This window comes from Dromaius novaehollandiae, chromosome Z (genome assembly GCF_036370855.1).
Source record: "Dromaius novaehollandiae isolate bDroNov1 chromosome Z, bDroNov1.hap1, whole genome shotgun sequence".
NCBI lineage: Eukaryota > Metazoa > Chordata > Aves > Casuariiformes > Dromaiidae > Dromaius > Dromaius novaehollandiae.
This window is the reverse complement of record NC_088132.1, coordinates 73,212,446-73,235,928: the sequence shown is the minus strand read 5'-3', so window position 1 is coordinate 73,235,928 and position 23,483 is coordinate 73,212,446. Positions and strand designations below refer to the sequence as shown.

General features: G+C 65.6%; 3 protein-coding genes across 5 annotated transcripts; 2 read left to right on the top strand and 1 right to left on the bottom strand.

Moving 5' to 3' along the window:
- Positions 1–1,245: 1,245 nt before the first annotated feature.
- On the bottom strand, positions 1,246–11,186 carry TMEM8B (transmembrane protein 8B). Of its 2 annotated transcripts, none has more exons than XM_064501889.1 (13): positions 11,040–11,186; positions 7,747–7,936; positions 6,938–7,145; positions 6,522–6,655; positions 6,067–6,326; positions 5,417–5,772; positions 4,950–5,046; positions 4,542–4,665; positions 2,944–3,086; positions 2,559–2,737; positions 2,326–2,472; positions 2,097–2,213; positions 1,246–1,850 (listed from the first exon to the last, which is right to left on the bottom strand). In XM_064501889.1, the coding sequence occupies exons 1-13, from the start codon at positions 11,143–11,145 to the stop codon at positions 1,515–1,517; spliced, it is 2,397 nt and encodes a 798-aa protein (XP_064357959.1). In that variant the 5' UTR covers positions 11,146–11,186; the 3' UTR covers positions 1,246–1,514. The 2 variants fall into 2 exon arrangements, with proteins under 2 accessions (XP_064357959.1, XP_064357960.1); XM_064501890.1 differs by having other exon boundaries at positions 7,747–7,866; positions 11,040–11,128.
- A 4,014-nt stretch (positions 11,187–15,200) lies between these two features.
- FAM221B (family with sequence similarity 221 member B) lies at positions 15,201–16,985 on the top strand. Its single transcript, XM_026117391.2, has 6 exons — positions 15,201–15,324; positions 15,772–15,915; positions 16,056–16,162; positions 16,282–16,483; positions 16,561–16,680; positions 16,780–16,985. Exons 1-6 carry the CDS (start codon positions 15,201–15,203, stop codon positions 16,983–16,985), a joined length of 903 nt encoding a protein of 300 aa, XP_025973176.2.
- A 1,107-nt stretch (positions 16,986–18,092) lies between these two features.
- Positions 18,093–23,223, top strand: LOC112993618 (TATA box-binding protein-associated factor, RNA polymerase I, subunit C). Of its 2 annotated transcripts, XM_064501401.1 has the most exons (14): positions 18,093–18,364; positions 18,457–18,550; positions 18,829–18,935; positions 19,094–19,189; positions 19,279–19,349; positions 19,487–19,734; positions 19,811–19,921; positions 20,031–20,154; positions 20,270–20,341; positions 20,458–20,593; positions 20,708–20,836; positions 20,915–21,089; positions 21,241–21,378; positions 21,980–23,223. In XM_064501401.1, exons 1-14 carry the CDS (start codon positions 18,230–18,232, stop codon positions 23,188–23,190), a joined length of 2,847 nt encoding a protein of 948 aa, XP_064357471.1. In that variant the 5' UTR covers positions 18,093–18,229; the 3' UTR covers positions 23,191–23,223. The 2 variants fall into 2 exon arrangements, with proteins under 2 accessions (XP_064357471.1, XP_064357472.1); XM_064501402.1 differs by lacking the exon at positions 19,094–19,189.
- Positions 23,224–23,483: the final 260 nt, after the last annotated feature.

Genomic DNA, 23,483 nt, shown 5'->3' with positions numbered 1-23,483 from the left:
TGTGCTCATGGGCCTGACCACGAGGGGGGCAAGGAGCAGGGGCTGAGATGGGGTTGCCGCTAACTGACAGGGGTCCACTCTTGTACCTAGGGGCTTGGTGACCATGGGGAGGAGGGAGAGACAGTGAGCTAGGAGGCCAGAGCACCTGGTCACCCATGTCTTGCCAGCCACCTTGCTCAGTGCCGAAGCCTTGTCGGACAATACCTTGCGCCAGGCCTTAGCCCCAGACCAGGAGAACAGGTGCTCTTCCACCCAGCTCTGCAGGATGCACATCCAGACCTGCAGAGCCCCCGGACTGCACAGATGAGAACAGCCAGTGGTACGGCCCACCACCTCTCAGAAAGGCTCCTTCAGCTCCAGGCTCCCGGCACTGGCAAGGAGCACTGTGCTGCATGACATGATGGTGCCTCTAGGACTGGCTGCTGTCCTGGGTCCGCCCTGGGGCACTGAGCCTGGGGGCAGAGGGCCGATGGTGGGGCTGATGTGGCCAAAGGCAGCATCATGGCCCTGGCTCTGTCTCTGGCAGTCATTAAGGAGGTGTTTCTAGCACAGCTACGGCCAGAGGCACGGGGGAGGCCGTTGATACGGCTCCGTGCACCCCAGGTTGCCAGTCCAGGGGGACCTCGGGTCTGGCAGGCAAGGAAGGAAGGTGGGGGCCCTGCCTGCCAGCCCAGAGATGCTGGTAGCACCACAGGGCCAAGATGCATGGGCAACAGCCGTACCAGCTGCCGGCCGGCCAGGCTGGGAGCTGTGCTGGGCCCCTGCACCCTTGCGCCCTGGCAAGGCGCCAAACCAGAGCCAAAGCCCACGTCCGCTCTCCACCGCCACGGGCATCTCGGTGCCTTCCTGGCAGAAGGCCACTATGGCATGGCTGTGCCACGTCCCTGGGCTGCGAGGGCCACCCCGTAGCAGCGCAGAGGGATGATTCCCCAGTCTGGCCTGCGAACAACTGTCACTGCTGCAAGCCCCAGAGACACAGCCCAGAGAGCCCCAACCTGAGCCCTGGCGCCAAGGGACCAGAGCAGATCCCACAGCCCATGAATCACCTTCTTCTGTCCCTGCCAGGCCAGGTCCTCAGGGCCCACAGGGCTCTGCCAGCCTCAGCAGCCCAGAGAAGTGAGCATGGCCATGCAGGCACACGAGCCAGCCTGGCCTGGGCTGCTCCAGCAGTCTCCAGCCCCAGCTCAGCCTCAGGCCCCCCCACCCCAGACCTGCACCGGACTGAGCCGCAGCAACTCCCGGAAACAAGTTCAACCAGGCTGTAATTGCAATAACACGTTGGCACTGGCAGCTCTGCGCCCACCCGGGGGAGTCCTGGCGCTCCCAGAATGGGCACCGTGGCTGCGCCCGGCCGAGGTGCAGGTGGCACTCATCCTGCCTGGCGTCAGGAGCACCGGGCAAAGCCCATGTGGGAAGCAAGCAGCTGCCTGGCCCCACAGGGCTGCTGTCTGTGGCTCTGGCCAGAGGGGCCTGGCACTGCTCACCAGCCAGAGGAGTCCGGGGTGCCGGTGGCATCAGCTGGTGCAAATGCTGTTGATGGAGGCCACGGCAGGGTCGACCAGGCCCAGCTCCTCCTGTTCATTGACACAGAGCTGGTAGCCGCAGCCCTTGCGTCGGGGCAGCGGCCCCAGGCGCCGGCTGGGCTTGGAGCGGGGCGGCAGCAGGAAGCCCACGCTGCCGGCGATGAGCAGGTGCCAGATGCTGTGGATGTAGAAGTAGTTCTCCTCCGTCTCCACGAAGGTGTAGAGCAGCACGGCGGCGGCGGCGATGAGCGCCCCGGGGCACAGGTAGAAAGCCCAGCGCTTCCAGGTCGGCGGGTAGCAGTGGCGGCGCCGGATGGTGCGAGCCGTCTGCGGTGGGGGGAGAGCGGGGCCGTGAGCGCCGGGGAGCAGGGTGCACCGGCATGGCCCCTTCGCGACTGTGTGTGTCCCGTGGGGACGAGATGGGGAGGGTTGTTCCCCAGGGCAAGGATGAAGGCAGCCCAGGGCAGCGGAGGTGAGTGGGTGCACACGGAGCTGGCTGGTTGGGCAGCAATGGGGACGCAGAGGAACGGGGCAGGGGGCAGCCTGGCCCCGAGAGGGCACAGGGCTCCTTACCCAGGCGATGGCCATGATCCCTAAGGCGAAGAGGCTGGGCCCGAGGAGGTTCCAGAGCCCGTGGCGGTCCATCTGCAGAGCCATGGAGAGCAGCATGGCGCCCAGCAGGTACAGCACCTGCGACGGCAGCGGGGCGCCCATGAGGCTGGGCGTGCTGCCCAGCACCAGGGCCCCCCTCCCAGGTGCGCACAGCCGCCCTGCGCCCAGGCGGCCTGCTCCCCACACTCGCCTGCTTGACCACGGGCTGGAGCCGGGCCATGGCAATGACGGTGACCCAGACGGACATGAGGGAGCCCAGGAAGTCGCAGAACTGCAGCACGTCGTACTCCATGATGCAGAAGACCACGATGCCCGGCTGGTCACAGGCGTGGTAGAACTAGGTGGGGGGAAGAAGGGGTGAGAGCTGCCCTGTGTCACCCCAGCCCCTCACATGCCCCAGGGCTGCCCCCACCCCACACTCACGGTGGAGAAGAACATAGTGAAGATGTACACGGCGGCTTCCAGGAGGTAGTGGCTGCGAACGGCGATGGCCACGGGAGGCACGAACATGACGTTGCTGAGGCACAGCAGCAGCGTGGAGAGGAGCTGGAAGCCGTAGGAGAAGGCCTCAGCATTGTCTGTGCAACCCCAGCCATTCCAGCCTGTGGGCAGGGGAGAGTCACCGTCACCCTTGCAGCACCCCAGCAGGGCCCACAGACACTGGTGAGGGAGCAGAGAAGCCCCTTTCCAGCACCCTACAGAGGCCGTGTCTCTCCTGGGCCAGCAGCAATAGCAAGGACAGGAAGGGAGGACACCAGGGATGTCCTCTGGGTGCAGGGGGCACTGTGGGCACCCGGGCAGCTCTCACCTGCTTTGCACTCGCAGGCAGCGTACAGGTAATTGTTGGTGCGCAGCAGCTTGCACTGGCCGTAGATGCCGCAGTCATTGATGCAGGGCGAGAGGTAGGCGCGCAGGTACACCTCAGCCGTCACGTTGGTGCAGGGCTCGAACCTGCCGCACAGGAGCACAGGGTCAGCACTCAGCCCATCTGCACTTCAGGTGAAACAGCCTGCCCTGTGCACTTCAAACCCCTCAAGCAGCTCCCACCAAAGGCACCCGCAGCCCTGCAGCACTCAGCACAGCACCCAGGCTTTGCTGGCAGGGGGAGACACAGGGCTCAGTGGGTGCAGAAATGAGCTGGTTTGGTGCTTAATAGGGCACCTCGGAGCTGGTCCTCAAGGGTCTTTGCAATGTAATTGCCTGTGCCTGACGGGACAAGCAGATGGGAACATGGCTGCGGTTAGACCCACTTTGCCTTTAGCAACACACTCAGCTGGCTCCGATTTTGTCTGGATTTTGCTGTGCAAACACAATGCCCTGCAAAGCCTCTCTTTGACTGCATCAGGGAAGGACTGAGTGCAACTGGCAACCTGAAGTGAACTAGAAACATAGCGGAAGAGCTGGAGTGTGCTCACCACCCCCGCCACCACTCACCTCCCACGCACACAGCTCCATGCACGCACCCCCGCTGCCCCCACACGCACACCCAGCACATGTGCAGCCTCCCGCGAGCAGGAACACAGGCATGCGCGTGTCTCTGCAGCCCATGCCTAGCGCTGTCTGTATGCACGCATGAACCCAAACATGCACAAACACGTACATAGTGCTGTCTGCACACATACACACGGCACCATCTGCACACGTGCCTGTTGTTCATGTATGTGCTCACACAAATTTGCACACACATGCATGAAGAACACACACAGCCCCGTTTACGTGCACATACCCAAACATGCAGACAGAACCATCTACATGCATGATGCAAATACACACACAGCCCTGTCTACATGCACGCACCCGAACACGCACACTGCACCATCTGCATGGTGCGCAGCCTCACATGGACACTCGCATGCACAGACACATGCACACAAGAGCCTCTCTCCTCCCCAGGGCTCTCAGCCAGACACACAGGCCAGAAACAGAGCTGCAGACACTGGACCAGTCCCTGGAGATGCCGAGCAGAGCAGAGGTACAGCAGCCTGGCCAGGGCTCCCTCTCATCCCATCAGACATGCAGCCAGGCCCCGTCCTTGCAGCAACAGCCCAGTCCCCCCCCAGGCACAGGGATGGGTATGGATGGGTACAGTTGGGCACTGCCGCAGAGACAGGCAGGCACCAACAGATGCACAGTGCTCGCATGCTGACAGGCGCTTCCTAGCAGAGACACACAGGCTACAGCCGCGGGGCCCCACAGATGGTCAGGCCAGCGCTAGCTAGAGCTGTATATGCCCACGCAGACACTCGCATGCAGACACACCGCCCACAAAGCCATGTGCGCAGTGACGCACAGTCGCAGAGCCATGCAGGGGCCAGACACACACAGGCTGGCAGCGCACACAGACACATGCCGTGGTGGGGACATCCCCTCCGGGCACGCAGGGCTGGGGCAACCGGGGGCTCTTACCCATGTTCTGTGGCACAGAGCGAGCGCAGGCTCAGGTACCAGCTGCCCGTCTGGGGGTAGGGGATCCGCAGGCGGCTGAGGCTGGCCGTGGCATTGACGGAGAGCAGGAACCCCGCCAGGGACTCTGCAGCCGAGGAAAGATCTGGGTGAGGAGGGCAGGGGCAGCTCCATCCCCTTGGTAGAGCTCTGCCAGAGCAGGGTGCCCTGTGCCGGGGTGCTGTGTGGCTCTGCGGTGTCTCTGGCTCTGGGACCAGATGCTCCTGCAGTCTCTGCCTCCTCCCACCTGCTGCGCCCAGAGGCCAGGTGCCTCTCACCGAATGCATTGGGGTGTGAACCCCATGAGCCTGCAGCAGCACCAGCCCCACGCACACAGGGCAGGACAGGCATGCGCCACACTGCCCTCCTTACCCGTCGCACAGGTGACCGATGCGTTGTCACCAGACGTCAGTGGGACCTCATGGTTGAGACACCCAAACACTGTCACGTTCTCGCCGCACAGGGAGCTCTGCAGGCAGAGAAAAAAAACAGTCCTAAAATAGTGCTGGGGATGCCGCCTGCTCAGACAGTGCCTGGCTCATATCACACCACCTAGCAGCACCCCACACCACTGCCCATCACCCAAAACCACCCCAAATCCAGCTCATTATCCTGCCCTTGGAGCATCCCAGCCCCCATATCCATTACCCAAGCGTACCTCAAATCTTGTCCGTGGTCATTCCCCACCAGTACCTCAGCCCCCCTCCCATCACCCAAGAGCACCTCAAGTCCAGTCCACTGCCCTGTCACAGCCCCAGCAAGCCCCTATCTCTCATCCCATCCCCCACTGGCTGCCCTGCCTGGCTGGCCGCGCTCTAGGTGCAGCACGGCTGCCTCACCACGTTGAGCCGCAGCTCCAGGTTGAGCACCCCACCACTGTCCAGCACCGGTAGGAGGTTGATGACGAAGACAGCGGGGCGATCAGGCGGCACTGACACATTGGGCCCGAAGAAGATGTAGAAGTGGACGGAAAAGGTGTCCAGCTCATTGCGCAGCGTGGGGCGGACTGGCCAGCACCGTTCACTGGCAGGCAACGCGGTGGAGATGGCACTCAGGTGCTTCGTGCTGTTGGGGCCCATGGGTGGAGGGCTGTCCCCCAGTGCCAAGCCCCCCGCAGAGCCGAAGGAGTGGGGCATGTTCATGGAGGCACTGGGGGGCAGGAAGGGCGGCCGGGCCAGGCTGGGTCTGGAGCAGTCTGGGGGGCAGAACTGTCACCCCAGGCACCGCACAGCCCCTCCAGCCCCCTGCACCCTCCACCGCCTCCCTCTTCTCTTAGCTCCTGTCTCCTCTCCCGACCCCCTGCTTGCCTACATGTGTATCCCAGCACTGACACCTCTCTGCACCTCCTAGTGTCCCCATCCCTGCAGAGCGGGGAGGAACCCTGTGCCCAGCTGGGACCAGATCCTGTGGGCATCCCTTGCATCCCCACCAGTCCCCCAAGCAGGGTCAAGATAGTGCCCTTCTCCCACCTCACGCTGCACTCCCTTACCTGTGAGCTGCACAGTGACCTGGAAGGAGATGGTGCCTGGCACCCCAGGGTGCTTCTCCACCAGCACGTAGTACCAGTGCTGCCAGAAGGGCAGGTCCAGTGCCAGCTGGCAGGGTGTGTGCTCCCGGCAGTCCAGCGCCGTGGAGTTGTGCAGCGGAGGGGCCTTGGCCCGCACACGCAGCCAGAGCGGGCAGCCCTCGGCCCCACGGCACCGCAGCACCTCCACCAGCACGCGTGACGTGTAGCTGGGCACGAACACCCTGTGGGATGGCGGCGTCAGGCCCTACCTCTCCGTGTGGACCACCAGGGCTGGGGTAGCAAGCCTTGGCAGGGGAGGATCCAGAGGGATAGGGCATCCTAAGCTCACCTGTTAATGGGATGCACACACAACTCCCTCCCCACCCTGGGGACCCCCGCAAAGCTTCTCCCTCTTTAGGACACCTTCTTGCACTCACTTGTAGAGGCAGGAGCGGTTGTGGGGGGCCATGCTCTGCTCGGTGACGTACCCGGGGTACAGCACGGCAATGTTCACCAGGCGCTGTACGATGAGCTGTGGCTGGAAGAGATACTGGCACTCCTCGTAGAGCCCCTGCACCAGCAGGGCAGTCAGCATGGGGCAGGTGGGGCCATACCCCATGATCCCATACCGCAGCAAGGAGGTGGGGTGCAGTGCGCCCTGGTCCCTTCCCCTTGGAGGCACCCAGGATCCCCACTGGGAGAGATGGTAGTCCTCCTACCCCCCATAAGGCCCCACTTGGGGCACCTGACCCACCTGCTCCTGGGTGCCACTAGCCTAGAAGGACAGCCTGACCCAAGCAGGGTCCCACAGTGAGCCCCCATCCCCACCCCACATTCCCCCTCAGCCCTTCACCTTGACGGAGATCTTGCCCTCATCTTTGGGCAGGTGGGCAGCCAAGAACCAGTCCCCAGGCAGCGGGCTGGTGACATTGAACACCCCTGTCGTCCGGTTTGGCAGGGTCCAGGTGAGTGTCAGTGCAAAGGAGCCAGGGACAGCTGTGTCCCTGGGGAAGTGCGTGTGCAGTGGGTTAATGACAGAGGGAGCCCCTGAGCGGAAATACCTATGGGAGAGAGAGCAGTTAGCAGGGCCCAGGCTGGGCACTGTGGTGGGAGCAGCCCGCCTTACACGTGGTTCTGTCCTCCACACAATGGGCACACTATTAGCAAATTAAAAGAAACCATGGCAAAGCCTTCTGTAAGCTGGGAACTTGCTGGAGACTGTAAGCTTACTTAGATGTACGTTCAAGTAAAACTGCTCATGCATGAGATGCGCAAAAGAGTGGAGTCTGCAGTGGTCCTGGAAAGATGAACTAGGGGGAGTGTGCACATAAGTGTGAGTGTGCCTGTTTGAATGTGTGTATGTACATATGTGCAAACCTGCATGTGTGTGCATGTATGTGCGCACATGTGTATGTACATGGATGTGTGTGTGCATGCCTATGCATTTGTGTGCATGCGTATGTATGCCCATACGGGTGTGCATGTACGTGCATGAGGGTTCCTCTGCACTTGTGTGTGTGTGCATGCAGCTAAATGTGTGTATGTGTGACCATTCATGTGCAAGCAAGAAGCAGACAGGCTCCAGGGTAAATCTGGGCAGGGGGCAGGCAGGGGCAGGCAGTGAACAGGCAGAGAACAGACAGAGGAAGGCTGCTTACTCACACGGTGATGCTGCGGTCTGGGCATTGGTCCCCGAAGGTGCCACCCTGCTCCTTGAAGGTGATGAGGTTCCAGACGGCGATGACTGTGTCCTCAGGGATGTGGAAGTGGAAGAGCTCGATGCTGGCAAAGGAGCGGAAGGGGCTGAGCTTGCGTGGTGTGCGGGTGAAGTAGTCGGTCACGAAGAGCCCATCTGCAGAGGACACCCAAGGGGCTCTCAGCAGGGGTGGATGTGGCACCCCTCCAGACCTAGTCCAGCCCCATCAGGCTCTGAACATGGCCCAGACTCTGCAGCCTGGAGGCAGGAGAGGCTAGGGCCATGCCAGTTCAGTGTGTCCCCAGGGCTGATGTCAGCTGTGCCTAGCTGCGCCTCACAGCTCTGGCACAGTTTGCATCGTGGTTCAGTGTAGCGTCAAGCCAGTGCATGGAGCTGAACTGGGCAGTCGTCCTCAGGAGCTCTAGGGAGCCCTAGGCCCTGGCTGCACTGGGCTCTGCTCAGGCACATCCTACCTCTCTTTCAACTCGTCATTCTCCCCAGTGAGGACCTGTTCCCTATCCTTTACATGTGATAAAGGGCGATTCCTGATAGCGCCACCTCTGCTCCATCAGGTCAGCTCCCACTGACTGTGGGACACACAGACCTCCCCTTCCCTGCCTGCTAAGGGGTCTCAGCACAGAGCCCACCATAAACTGCACACAGAGTCCCATCCTAGAGCCAGAACAACAAGGAGAGATCACGGCATTTCCTGCACAGCCCCACACCTCTCCTGTGGTGTGTGGAGGAGGGATGGTGCACATATGTGTGCACATATGCACACGTGGGTGCTGTCTGCATGCATGGCAAGGTGAAGGTGTGTACACCCACATGCACGGGCATGCGTGGTTGTGCACAGCACCGTTGTGTGCAAGACACTGCCTGCAAGCCTACTGCACTCACTCATGCCACGTCTCCCTGCCCCACTGTCCAACAGCTTTGGGATTCCCAGGAGCCCCAGTAGCAGAGGGGCAGCCACTTTCTTGGCAGGTGGAGACAAGGGAGCCCGGATCTCCAGGCGGGATCTGTAAGTTTACCCTGCCATTGTACATGCACACAGTGCCAGCTTGGGAAGACCCATGCATTCCCCAGAGATGCACTGAGGAAGGGATGTATCTCCCACAACCTGCTGGCAAAGGGGAGGCCAGCAGAGGTGGGCTGGAAGGAGAGATATGCGCAGGAGGGCTGTTCTGATGGGGAGTGGGACAGCTGAAAAGGACGCGGTGTGCTTTGCACAGTGTTTGCCTGACTGGGAATGCGCACATGTGCTTGTGTGCACGTGTGTTTGTGCTGTGTGTGCGCAGCCCCAGCCGGCTGTACCCTGACATGCATCTGCTCCCTTGCCTGGAACAAAGGCAGCTCCCCCTCCCCTTCACTGCCAGACAACACAAGCCGGCTATGAAATACCAGTCTCAGTGCAAGGAGTACCTAATCCCAATTTGTCTCCACCATGCCCTCGGGTACTCCATAGCTCTCCTCCCCAGGGACTACGGATCCCCTGCCAGAGGGGCACCATAACCTGGCAGAGGACCCCAGTGAGAAGGTGTTGTTGAACGGGCCTCCAGGAGGTGGCACGGGGGGAGCACTCAGAGCCTCCTGGTCCCAGCACTGTTCCCCATCCCCACTCGCCCCGAGCGAGGCGAGAGGAGCAGTGTGCGGGGACAGGGGCAGGCTGGAGCCCCGCGGCCAGAGCAGAAGCGGGGGACCTGGAGGACGGAGCGGGATTTCCTATCCTTGGAGCGGGAGGAAGAGGAAAGCAAGCGCCCCTCTGCCCCGGGCCCCGGGAGCGCAGCCCCGGGCCGGGCCCGGCTGGGCGCCGGCGGTCAGCACCGCGGACAGCTCCGGCGGGCGCCGCCATCACCGCGGACAGCTCCGGCGGCCCACGGGGGCCGCCCCACGGCCCGGCCCCGCTCCCCGCCCCACGGCCCCCCGCGGCAGAGGGGCCCCACCGCCCCCGCTCCCTAGGGCTGCAGTCCCCTGGGCCCCCCGCGCCCCCCACCTGCACAGCACCTCCCCGGGCCCCATAACTAACCCAGCTCCCGCGCCCCACAGCACGCTCATTGCCTCACGTAGTCCCGCCGCTGTCCCCCCCACGCATTAGTCCCTGCCCGCTGCCTCGCTGCACGCACATCCCCCTCGCTGCACGCTCTCCATCCCCACTGCCCCACTGCATGCACACAGCCCTCTCGCCTGGGGTCCCACTGCACCTGGATCCTCCCTGGGGACCCACCACACGGGCACCCTTCCCCCGTGGGTGTCCCACTGCATGTGCACCCACCAGCACACACACCTCTGTGCCCCACTGCACACTTATCTCCGTGATCCACTGCTTGGACACCTCATGTCCCACGGCAAACACATCCCTGGGCCCCACTGCACACGCACCCCACACCCACAGCACATATATCTCCATGCCCCACTGCATACACCTCTCCATGTCCTATTGCACCCACACCTAACATCCCATCGCACGAGCACCCCGCATCCCACTGCACATGCACCTCTGTGCCCCATTGAAAGTGTACCCCAAGCCCCACTGCACACACGCCCCATGCCTCATCGCACAAACTCACCATGCCTCACTGCATGTTCATTCTGCCTCCCACAGCACGCAAACACTGTGCCCCACCGCACCTCCATTCATATCCATCCCGTGTCCCATTGCATGCACACACCATGCTCCATTGCACATGTATGTCATTCCCATTGCATGCACATGCCCATGCCCCACTACACAAGCACGCTGTGCCCCATTGCACGCACACTCCAAGTCCCACAGCATGCACACATCATACCCATTGCACATGTACATCATGCCCCATTGCACGAACACCTCACATGCTGTGTCTCATTGCATGTGTACCTCATAGCCATTGCACACGCATGTCTCTGCCCCGTTGCATGCATAACCCTGTGCCCCACTGCACATGCACCTCGTACCTGCTGCATGCGCACCCTGTGCCCCATTGCACGTGTACCTCATACCCATTGCACACACAGACACCGTGCCCCATTGCACGTATGCCTCGTACCCATTGCACACACACCTTATGCCCCACTGCACATGTACCTCATACCCATTGCACGCACACCCCGTGCCCCATTGCACGTGTACCTCATACCCGTTGCATGCACACCCCGCGCCCCACTGCACGTGTACCTCATACACGTTGCACACGCACCCCGTGCCCCATCGCACATGTGCCTCATACCGTTGCACACGCACCCCGTGCCCCACTGCCCGCGCACCCCGGGCACTCACCGGCGGGCGGTGCGAGGTGGAGGAGCGGCAGGAGGAGCAGGGGGAGGCGGAGGAGGGGGGCGAGGGGCCGCCGCTGCCCGCCGCCCCCGCCGCCCCGCCGGCCCATGCCGCCGCGCCGGGTGCCGTGGGGCGCGCGCCGCCAGCCGCCCCGCCGCGCACCGGCGCCCATGACGTCACCCGCCCCGCCCCCGCCCCCGCCCCCGCGCGCCCATTGGCCCCGCCGCGCGTCACTCGGCGCCGCCGGCAGCGCCCCCGCCTGCCCCTGCGCGCGCCTCCCCCGGGGCCCGGGCGCGGGGGGCGAGGGGCCGCGCGGGGGGGGCACCGCGTGGGGGACACGGAGCTGGGGGGCAAGGAGCCGCGGGGCTGGGGCGGGGGGGACAAAGGCTTGGGGCAGAGGGCCGTGGGGCTGGTGTGCAGGGGGATGTGGGGCTGGTGTGCAGGGGGATGTGGGGCTGGGGTGCAGGGGGGAAGGGCTGGGCTGCAGGGGGATGTGGGGCTGGGCTGCAGGGGGGCAAGGGCTGGGGGCAGGGGGGCCATGGGGCTGGAGTGCAAGGGGACAAAGGCTTGGGGCAGAGGGCCATGGGGCTGGGGTGTAGGGGGACGTGGGGCTGGGATACAGGGAGGCAAGGGCTTGGGGCTGGGGGGCCATGGGGCTGGGATGAAAGGGGACAAAGGCTTGGAGCAGAGGGCCGTGGGGCTGGGGTGCAGGGGGACGTGGGGCTGGGATACAGGGGGACAAAGGCTTGGGGCAGAAGGCTGTGGGGCTGGGGTGCAGGGGGACATGGGGCTGGGACACAGGGGGCAAGGGCTGGGGTGCAGGGAGATGTGGGGCTCAGGTACAAGCGACCAAAAGAGGTGAGATGTGGGGGACCTGGGGCTGGGGTGCAAGGGGATGTGGGTCTGGGATACACGGAGGCAAGAGCTGGGATACAGGGGGACATGGGAATGGTGTGCAGGGGCCATGGGTACTGGGATGCAAGGGGACACGGGACTGGGAGGCACTGGGATGTGGGGGAAACGGCAGTGGGGGTATGGGAGCTGGAGTGCAGGGAGAAAACAGGAGCTGGGCTGCAGGGGACATGTGGGGCTACAGTGCAGAGCAGACATGGCTCTTGCTGTGCAGAGGGGACAGGAGCCTTTAGCAGTGTGGGGCCTTGCATGCAGAGAGAATGGGGGGAGCTGGGGAGCTGGGGCGGAGACATAGAAGGGCTATAGGAAGGGGTGCCAAGGGGAGAGGGCATAAACAAGCTGTGCTATAGGGGCTGTGGTGCAGTGGAGAGGGCTGTGTCTGAGGGCTGGTTAAGCAGGTTAGGGGAAGGTGAGTTGGAGACAAGCTCCCTGGCCCATTTTGCCTGTGCTGTGCCTCTCCAAAAGTGTCCCAGTGCTACAGACCTACTAGGTCTGGACACCAGACTGTGCAATGATGCTGGGAGGGAAAAAGTCCCATGGTCCCGGGCACCGACTTGCTCTTTGCTCAGCACAATCCCTTCAGCAGGCTGAAAACTGGAGTGGGACTTGGCTGGGCAGCAGGAAGCCCTCAGGACTGGGGGGAAAGCTTGAGCTGGGGAGAGCAGAAGGTTGGAGGGCACTAAGGGGTTGGGGTCTGTCAGCAGTGCTGTGGGCCCTGTTGGTGCAGGGAAGGCATCCTGACCTTGGGGCATATTTCCCCCCAGCAGCCCACGCTCCAGCCACCCTTGTCCCATCTTTCTTGCAGGCAGAGCGCCCTGTGCCCTGCATGCCGAGCTCTCCAGGAAAGGGGAGTCTGGGTATGATGTGCACGGATGAGGGCAGCCCAACTGGAAGTGAGCTCATCACATTTCCCCAAACTGCCCTGACATCATTCGTTCTCCTTGGCCGCAGCTGAAGCACACGGGGTGACTCGTGGGCATGGTCCTGCGGGAGCACTGGGGCTGGGGATGAGCTCAGCCCCATCTGCAGCACAGACTGGTGCCTGGGGCCCTCCAAGCACTGCAGTGCTCAGAGCTGGGCCCTGCACTGCAGACCAGACCGTAGCCTCATTCGAGTCAGCCCTGCTGAGTCCATGGACCTCAAACGGTCTCAGGTCCCAATGCCCCCATGTACCTTTCCCCTCTGGCTCTGCTGCAAGGAGGAACATCAGCCGTGGTGATGTGGGCCCATCTCCACCAACCTGCCTCTCTCCAGAGGGCACTATACCCCCTCGGATGGCTGGAGTCCAAAGTCTAGACCCCATCTAGGCTGCTAAGTTGCAATTGGGAGAGGTTATCATTGGCAGAGGGCAAACCAGGCACCCAGGGTGCAGGGGCAGCATCCCCCGGGACAGCGAGTCCCTGAACTTGGTCAGTGCGGCCATGTTTGCCCTGTCCCACACTTGCCCAGGGCTTGTGCTGCTGTCCTCAAGGCAAAGACTATTCAGAGTTGAATCAGCCTCTCAGAGACGAAAATATCACTTGAATAAGTGATTTCACCTCAAGCTGGCACCTCACCAATGACACATTAGGGAAGAGCCAGGAGGAGGCAGAGGCCAGGCCAGGCTGAGAGGTGTCATAGCACAGATGTTTGGGCTGTCTGTGCCTCCTCCCAGAGCCATCTCCCACCTGCCTCCTCTCAAATGCAAGCTCTGCTGAGGCCCCTGGAGAGCTGCTCTGAGACCAGCGTGGCTGCAGGCAGTTTCCGCACAGAGCCTGGCTCTGGGGCAGGGATCTCCGCCTCGTGCAGGGTCTGCAGTGAGGCCCATGATCTGTCCAGCAGCAAAGTGGTCCATGTCTCTGTTAGAAGAGGACAGGAGAGTCCACCTAGGGCACAGATGGGCAGATGCTGTGATCCTCTTCAAGATACTCCCCAAAGGCGCTAGTCCTGGCTCCAGGGTCATATAAGAGCTCTGAGAGGCAAAAATCCGTCCCTGTGAGAGACATCTGTCAGCTCTGGGAACTCTGACAGGATGGCTGGACCAAGGGGGCCCTCAGGGTTAGCCTGCTTTGACATATGGGGAAGAAGAGGGACAAGAGACAGAGGCAGGAGGGACAACCCACGTGCCAAGCAGGCATGGGGTCACACGTGAAAGGCAGGGCACAGATAATTTGAGGACACCGGGCATCTCTGGACCTCATGGGTCTCTTTCACAGATGGCCAGATCTCAAGCCAGGAGAGATCCATCAGTGGGAACAGCCTTGTGCACAGCAGTGGCCAGGGCTTTCTGGCAAACTCAAGCCCAGAGGCTGCCAGGAGCCCAGGAGCTGCAAAAGCTGGCTGGAGACGCAGGGCTGAGGGAGGACCCGCTGGCCTGCCAGCGGCAGCTAGCACAGCCCCAGCCTGCCCTTGCAGAGGGCTGTCTGAGCCCTCCGGCTTCATGAACGGACAGGGACAAAGTGCATGGCAAAGTGTTACGTTCCTTCAGCTCCCGGCTCCTCAATTCCATGGAGCGGCAGCTCACATCACCTGTCTCTCTGCCCAGCACCGCTGCAGGATCTGCCCTTAGACCCAGGTTGGGATGCACAAGTCAGGAGTGATTTCTGTAGGGATGTCCCCCAGTGTTGGTGTCCTTGAGCCATGCACGGGGTATAGCCAGACAGGCAGGGGACACACCAGTCCCCGAGCCAGCAGGCAGGGCCAGGTGCTGAGGTCCCAGCCTGGTGAGGGGGACTCACGTGCACCATCGACCTGCCTGGGGCTGAGCTCTGCCGACCACCCTGTGCCCCCCATTCTGGGGGAGAGAGGGGATATGTGGTGGGAGCAGGGCCAGAGGGGGAGGCAAGAGCAGCGTGAGCAGAAGGAGGATGGGGCAGCAAGCAGGGAAGGGTCCCCCCACTGCCGGGAGCTGCCCCAAGGCCCCACATCCTCCAGCTATTCAGCTGCCCCACAGCCCCCAGGCACCCTCCTTCCATCCCAGCACAGTGGGGCCTTGTGTCACAAGTCACCACGGCCACCACGGTTCCCTGGCAACCCCGAGCATCCTGGCCAGGGTGGCTCTGGCCATGCAGCACAGGGGCCAGGTCAGCTATGGAGGCTGAGGCACCCCAGGCGGAGGGTCCCGCCGAGGGGCCCCTGGCCCCGGCTGACGAGGGCCAGGCAGAGCCCCCCCTGCCAGTTGGGCCCCCCACACAGCCAGCCCGGGCAGCATCTCCCACAGTGATTGAGGGTGCCCGGGGGGGGGCCCACTGGGAGGGCAAAGATCTGTGGGGCATGTACCCCCCTCTGGCTGTCCTGGAGGGCGAGGAGGTGGGAACGAGCTCCCAGCAGAGGCAGGTGAAGCCCAGGCAGCCCAGGGGCCAGAAGAAGGCGGCAGCTGCCGAGACAGGGGTGACAGGTACGTGGCTCTGCCCCCAGGCACCCCAGGCCAGCTCTGGGGTGGTCTGGAGATGAAGTCCCCCTCAGGGGAGCAGGACCCTGCGGTGGGAGGGTGGCAGCGCGGTAGCCCGGAGCCCCTCTCCCCTTCCTGCCGCTTGGGCAGAGCCCCCCCGTCCCAGCCCATCTCTCCCCTCAGCCACATCCCCTCCATCTGCCCGGTGGCCCTCTGGCATGGCAGCCCCTCTGCAGCTCCCCCCACATACGAGCAGACCCCATGGCCACAGGTCTGCCAGGTGGAAATGGGGGCAGACCCCATGGCCACAGGTCTGCCGGGTGGAAATGGGGGCCCCGCACTGCGGGAGGGCATGGGCCCGCTGCTCTCCCAGAGCCGACCCCAGGGAGCCGTCCCGGGCCGTGTCACAGCCACAGTGGCCCCACACATCCCTGCTCGCGCTCTCTTCGGCAGATGGCATGGCGCAGGCCGTGGTCCCGGCTGAGGAGGCCGAGCTCATGTCGGTGGCTAAGGCCACATGCTGCGACCAGTTTGGCAGGCAGGTCGAGGAGCTCTTCTACCTGGAGAAGGAGGCGGCCCTCAAGGCCCTGCGGACAGGCAAGCCAGTAGTGGGCACGGGGGAGGCACACGCTGTGGAGCAGCTGGGCTGCCCCATGGCCAGGCACCTCTCCCCAGCACGGGAGGCCATGGGGCACCGTGGGGAGAGCTGCTGGGCTCAGTGGTGCCCTTGGCCGCAGGCCTGTATGTGGGCTGGCGCTGCCCCGAATACCTGTGGGACTGCTTCCGCGTGGGCGACCGCTCCAAGTGCTTCTGCGGGCACCTGCTGAGTGAGCACCAGCCTTACGTAGGTGCGTGCGGGTGCCACCGCGGTGGGGCACCCCCCTCTCGCCGTGAGCACCCTGGGCTCCTTTCCCAGCTGGCCAGACCCCTCTGGGGCTGACGGGTATGTGCCGCACCACAGAGACGCAGGGAGCGGTGCCCTGCGCCGTGGAACGCTGTGAGTGCCAGAGCTTCACCTTCATCCCCTCGCGGGCCGAGGATGTGGGTGAGTTCTGGCTGCGGCGGCGGGTGCCTGCGGAGCTCTTCGCCTGGTGCGCCAGCTGCCGCTGCAAGCACAGCCACGAGAAGCACGTGCCCAGCGCCGGGCGCCCCTGCCGCGCCGCAGGTGAGGCCGCAGCCCCCGGGGGGGGCCGGATCCAGAGGGGCTGGCTATGACCACGTCCGCCTCCGCCCCCTCCCCAGGCTGCTGGTGCAAGAGCTTCGAGTCCACCTTCTCATGCGCGGTGTGCGACCGGCGCTGGGAGGAGCACGAGACTTTCTTCGAGACCACGGAGGCGCGGAAGCAGGGCGGCCGGCCCTACAGTACGCGGGGAGGAGGAGGAGGAGGAGCGGGGCTGCAGCCCCCCACACCATGCCCCCAGCTCTGCACCCTGCCTCCCACCCTGCCTCTCCTTGCCCCAGGAGAAAAATACCTGGTGTTTGCGGAGGTGCCTGAGATGAGGAACGCCGTGCTGGCAGGGAAGCCCAGCGATGATTCAGTGTACCAGGCCCTGCTGGCGGAGCTGCCCACCTGTCCAGCTCACGCACCGCTGCTGCCCTCCCCGGAGCCCCAGGGCCCCCTCGAGGAGGCACCCAGGGGCTCCGAGCCCCACGACACCCAGCAATAAAAGGATGCTGCAACACACGTGGGTCGCGCCAGCAGGATGGGCGAGTGGGGCGGCAAGGCTGCTGGGACCAGTCCCGACACGGGGATGCATCCTGGGGCCTCCATCCAGACCGGCGGGTCGCTGGTGGTGGGGACCTGTGGCTGGTGCTGCCCTGTCCCCCCACCTGCTCCACAGCCCTGCGGTGCCCGTCGCAGGCAGGACCTGGGATGCCCGGTGCCGCGTGGGTGCACTGAGTCCGGCTCGGCAGGCAACTTCTTCGCCCCAGGCCTGGAGTGTGTCACCCTCCTGCGTCCTGGCCCCTACTGCCCTGTGCCGGGGGACAGACGCCATCAGGACCGGCAGCCAGGCAGTGACGCATCAAGGGGGGATTGGGAGCAGTTCCTGGCCCGTCCGGGTCCCTGCAGCTCCCCCCGGTCCCAGCCCTGCCGCTCGTCCTGGTCCCGGTCCCAGTGCCAGTGCTGGTCCCAGCCTTGCAGCTCCCCCCGGTCCCGGTCCCGGTCCCAGCCCTGCAGCTCCCCTCGGTGCCGGTGCCAGTCCCAGCCCTGCTGCTCGCCCCGGTCTCGGTCTCGGTCCCGGTCCCAGCCCTGCCGCTCCCCGCGGTGCCAGTCCCGGTCCCGGTGCCAGTGCCGGTCCCAGCCCTGCAGCTCCCCCTGGTGCCGGTCCCGGTGCCAGCCCTGCTCCTCCCCCCGGTGCCGGTGCCGGTGCCGGTGCCAACCCTGCAGCTTCCCCCGGTCCAGGTCCCGGTCCTGGTCCCAGTCCCAGCCCTGCAGCTCCCCCCGATGCCGGTGCCGGTCCCAGCCCTGCTGCTCGCCCCGGTCCCGGTGACGGTCCCGGTGCCAGTCCCAACCCTGCCGCTTCCTTCGGTCCCGGTCCAGGTCCTGGTCCCAGTGCCAGTCCCAGCCCAGCCCTGCCGCTCCTCCCGGTGCCGGTGCCGGTGCCGGTGCCGGTCCCAGCCCTGCCGCTCGTCCCGCTCGCACTCCAGCAGCTCCCCGCGGTCCCTGCGGGGGCCGAGCGCCCTCCCGCCGGCCGCCAGGTGGCAGCAGCGCTCCGCGGCCGCGCCGCTCTGGCCGCCCCGCCCCCTCCCCGCCCCGCCCCGGCCGCTGATTGGTGCGCGGCGCCGGGACGGCGGCTCTACGGCGGCGGCACTTCCGGCGGGCGCGTGCGTCCGCGTGGGCAGCGCCCCGGCGTGGGGCCCAATCCGGCGCGGTCCCCTCCGCCCCCCCGAGCCCCTCCCCGGGGCCGCCATGGAGTTCCCGGCCGCGCTGTTCCCGTCCTTCTGCGGCGCCGGCCCCCCCGCGGAGGAGCGGGGCGCCGCTGCGGCGGCCGGCTGGGGCGAGCACGGGCAGGTGCTGGTGGGCGCCTGCCGCGGCCCGCACGCGGTGAGCCCGGGGCGGCGGGGGGGGCCGGAGCCCCGCGCCCAAATCCGGGGCGCCGGGGCGGGGGGGACCGTTCTGACCTGGGGTCCCTGCAGGCCGAGACGCCGTTCGTGGCCCGGCGCGGCGGAGCGGGCGAGAGCTGGGAGCCGGCCGGCGTCGCTGCTGCGCCCTTCCTGCCCCCCAACGCCGGTGAGGGCCCTGCGCGGCGGCGGCGGGGGGAAAGGGGCGCCCTGGGGCAAGGGGGCACCCTGCTCTGTCCCCCACCTCGAGGTTAGGGTTCCCGGCCCCGTCGGCCCTCGCATGCCAGTGCTGCTGTAGCAGCTCTCCCTTTTCCCCGCCCTGGCGGCGTTTGCTGGGGTGGGTGAGCTGCTCCCCGAGGTGCTGTCCCGTCTCTGCACCCCGTGCGGCTTCCCACAGATCAAGGCTTGCTGCCACCGTACTGCTCGGGTCTTGCCCTTTTCCTGCAGGCTGCTGGGTTCCCTCGCTCATGCCTCAGGACATCCTCTACCGTGGGGTCCTGCGCAGGAAGCTCCGCTCGGGCAAGTCTGGAGCTGCCCTCGACTTCACCAAGCAGGTAGGGCCTTGGGCGCTGTGTCTTGCTGAAGACAGGCCTGTTCTGGCACCCCAGATTGCTCTGGAGTTGTGCCCTGGGGCTGGGGGACGCGTCTGAGCACAGGTGAGCCTGGTCTCACCCCAGCGCATCCTAACCTTCGCTTTGGCCTTCCTGCGCAGTTGGGCCACTTCTTTGTGGATCACTCAGAAGATGCATTTGGCTCCCTGGGGCAACTGCTGCACAAGAACTTTTACCTGGGCAACGCCAAGCTGAGGGTCAGTGTCTTTCCGGGGGTGACAGCGCTGCCCCCGCCCCATCCCTTAGAGCTGCCAGCCCCAACCTCTGCCCCATCTCCTCCCCACAGAGGCAGGCCCGAGACACCACCATCCGGATGACACCCCTGGTTGAGGAGATCAACCGGCTGGAGGCCAGGCAGTGAGTGTCCCCTGCCCTGGGGGGCACTGGGGAGCTCCTGTTCTCTGCCCTGGCTCCCTCTGCCCCACGCTCCCTGCCCGGAGTGGGTGCTCACAGACCGCCTGGCCCTGCCCACCTGACGCTGGCTGTCTCCGCAGCGGCTGCCCCCAGCAGCACCTCACCTCCCGTGTCCGCTGGTTCTCCCACCTGTGCCGCGACTGGCTGTTCGAGGTGCCACTGGACCTGCTGGCGGACTGCGTGCATGACGAGCTGGTGCTGCAGTGGGCCAGCCTGCTCTTCGACGACAGCTCCACGGGGGGGGCGCTGGCCTGGCTGCCCCCCGAAGATGCGGGCGCACGCACGGGCCGCCTGGTGTACCCCAGAGGGCCAGCCATGAACCAGCTCTGTATCCTTCCCCCGGGGGTGCAGGGGGGTGTCCCCACGGTGGTTGTGTGCCGCACCGCCCTTAGCCGGCACCCCAGATTTCCAGGACGTGGTGCTGGGTGAGGTGCCCCGTGCCCGGGGCTCCCCGGCGCAGTTTGAGCTCAACGGACGCATCCGGCAGGTGGCTGCTGCCCAGGTGGACGGAGAAGGTGAGCGTGGTCCTGCAACTGGTCCCCGAGCCTCGACGGAGCATGGGGCACCCGGCATCCAGTCTTGGGCCGGGGAACCTCTAACCTGCTCTCTCCTGCCCTGCGTCAGGCTTTGTTGGTGTCCGCTCAGACTATCACTGTGGCGTTTGGAGGGTGCGGGGCAGGACGGGCGCTGCCCCTGCCCCGCTGCAGGTCATCCGCACCAGCGTGCCGGCCTCCTGCCTCACTGTCAGGTAGGCGCCGGGGGAGCAGCGTGTAGCGGGCGGGCTCAGCGCCTGCCTCTGTGTCCCTCCTCCCCGGGGCCGGGCGCTCCTGCCCCCGCGGTGAAGCCCTGCCCCTCTCTCGCAGCCCTCACCTCCCCGGGGAGCTGGCCGTCTGCACCCAGAGTGGAGCTGTCTACCTCTGGAGCGTCGAGACGGGGTGAGGCCAGGCGCGTGGGCCGGACGGGGCCAGCGCAGACTGCTGAGGGACAGCTCTGGCCCCCTGCTCCGCGCTCACCCCAGACCTGGCGGTAACGGCAGTGCCTTCTCCCCCAGGCTGCAGCAGCTCCGCCAGGACCCCCAGACCATGTTTTTCCGGGACCATTCACCCTGGCGCTGGAGCGACTTCACTGCCCACCCGCGGGTGCTGAGCTGTGCTGACCGCACCGGCCTGCAGTGCCTGGACACGCGGGTGAGCCTGGAGGGAGCAGGCAGGCGGTGTGTGGCCGTGTGGGCAGGCGGATGGCAGGAGAGGGCCTCCCACTCCTCTGTGCTCACAGCATCCTGCTCTGCTTTGCTCTTCCAGGCACCTGGGAGATGCCACTTCGATTTCTTCAAGGTGGGTGAGGAAGCTGGGTGCCAGCAGGGCGAGCGTGTGGTGCTGCCCCTGTACCTTGGCAGGGCCCACCCCTCCCAGCACCTTGTTGCCACCCAGGTGAGTCCAGGACACGGAGGTGGCAGCTCGGGGTGACCCCCATTGCTGTGAGCCCCGCTGAGCTGTGCCCCCTCCCAGTTCGCAGTGTACGTGATGGACGAGCGCTTGCCGCTGGTGCCCGTGCTGAAGTGGGCGCATATGATGCAGGACCCGCCGCTGTTTGCCCACGTGGTGCCGGGGGGCCCCGGCAGGAGCCATAAGCTGCTGCTTGGTGCGTCCCACACCCAGGAGCTGCTGCTGCTGCAGTACACGGGTGAGTGACAGGGCTGCGAGCAGTTCGGAGGTGCTGCGGGGTCAGGGCCTGGCAGAAAGCGGGGTGCCTGCCTCCCGTGCTGATGGGCACCGGGCTGGCTGCGGTGTGGGGAGCTGGGCTCACTGAGCACTGTCATTGCATCCTTCCGCAGGGGGCAGCAAGTCGGCCTGCCAGCTTGCCGGGCCTCCGCAGAAGCTGCACAGCATCTCCGGCTGCCTGCAGCACCTGCCCCAGCAGCTCCCACACCGGCACCAGCTGCTGCAGCAGCGCCTCGGTGCCCCGGCTGCCGGTGGGTGTCCCGCGCGTTGGGGGCATGCGCGTCCCGGGGGCAGGACATCATGCCAAGGCTGGCAGGCGATGCCTGGGCAGCCCCCGGGGGTGGTGGGGAGGGTACAGCCCTCGCAGGGCTCTGGCGGGCTGGAAAAGGCAAAAGCAAAATCCTGAGCGCCAGGGCAGGCTGGGGCTGTTCAGAAATGAACTGCCTGGGAGCAAGGCCAGCTGAAGTGCTGAGGGGCCAGGGGTTAGGGCAGCTGGGAGCAGTGGGGCTGGGCAGCCTGGTGAAGGGACAGTGAAGGGATCCCCTTGTTGCTGGCAGTGGCCTGACAGGGCTGGAGAGAGCCCGGGGCCAGGCTTTTCTTGGGGAAGGCCACAGAACGAGAGGCAGCAGCACAAGTGGCATGCAGGGAAATATCCATTAAATATTAGGAAATACATCTCCTGTGAGGGGCCCAAAGTGGGAACCTCCATCCGTGGAGACCTTCAGCCCTCTATGGGGCCAGGGCCTTAGCAATGTGCTGGAGGCTGGCCCCGCTCTGGGGGGCTTGGACCGAGCTGCTGCTGTCCTTTCCCACCTCGGTGACTGGTGGCCATCCCCTGTGTGTCCCCCCCAGGGCTGACAGCGGTGCTGCACGCGCAAGGACAGCGGGAGTCCCTGCTGGTTTTCCAGCTCTCGGAGGCTGGGGATGTCTTCTACCAAACCCTGAGGCACGAGGCAGCACAGCCCAGCACTGCCGACGGGGAGCACAAGGATGAGGCAGCCCCCAGCGCTTCCCCCGTGGTGGAGGCTCTGTGCGGGAGCGCTCCCAGCTCTCCACCTGGCTCTAATGGTGAGGAAGAGGAGGAGGAGACCTTCTTCTTGTCCAACCTGGAGGTGATTGTCAACGAGGAGGAGGAGGAGGAAGAGGAGGAGGCAGGCACCCCAGCAGCTCCAGAGGAAGCCCAGCGCCCGGAGGAGCCCTGTGCCCGCTGCTGTCCCTCGCCTGCTGTGCCCAGCCCCGCTGTGGCCCTGCGGTACCGCCGCTGGCTGAAGGCGCTTTTCAGGGACCAGCAGGAGCTGCCGCAGCAGGCAGCGGGCCGGGCACCCCCCACCATCAGCCAAAAGCGCCTCTTCACGAGGCAGGACCTGGGGCCGCCGGCCGGGCCTGGCACCGGCACCCTGCACGCGTGGGCCCGCCAGCAGCTGCGGCGCGCCATGCGGGAGCGGGGCCGTGTGCGACGTTGGCACCCGGCGCCCGCCCCACCGCCCCCGCCGCAGCCCGTGGATCCGGCGGCGTGGCCCGATGCCCTGAGCACCCGGCTCACAGCCGCCTGGGCCGGGGACTGGAGCCACTGGTGGGAGGAGCGGCTGGGCCTGAACATGGCGCAGAGGCAGCGGGCGCTACGGGAGCGCCGGCGGCGACAGAAGCGGGCACGGGGGCACCGCAGCCTCTCGGCCAGCTTCACCTCCTCCGTCACCTACCAGTCGGAGCTGTCGGAGCTCAGCGACGGGCCGCCAGGCCCAGGCCCCCCACTGTCTCCTGGGCACCCCGACGCGCTGCCCCAGGTGCTGGCGGAGGTCTGGGGGGGCTCCCCTCACCACCCCCCACCCTCAGCCGAGCCCCTGCTCTCCTCGCAGACGCTGCGCTCCCGGGGCATCCCCAAGGAGCGCCGCAAGACCCTGCGTGACTACCTGGCCGTGTGCGCAGACGGTGCCCCTGAGACGCCCCCCGAGCCCCCTGGCAGCCAACCCTGCAGCCAGGGGGGGCAGCTCTGCATCCCCTCCTCGCAAAGCCAGCTCTCGGGCTCACAGCCCCGCCGCAAGCGCCCCCGCATGGGCTTCTGAGCCCCTCCAATAAAGCGGTCGTGGGGCAGCGTGGCTGTGCAGTGTCCTTGGGGGGACCCATGTCCTGATGGGTGCCACCTTGGTGCTGGGACCTCTGTGGGAGCCCCCTCCTCCTGTGGAAGAAGCTGCCCGCCTGCCTCCTTTCTGCGTTAGGTGCCTGCAGCAGCTGCGAGGCACCCTGTGCCGCGCCTGTACTGCTCGGCGCTGCCCCACGGCGATCGCGCGTCACGCGTGGGGCGGTTGGAGGAGGGTGCGCGGGTACTTTAAGGCGCCCGAGGCAGGCCTGAAAGTGG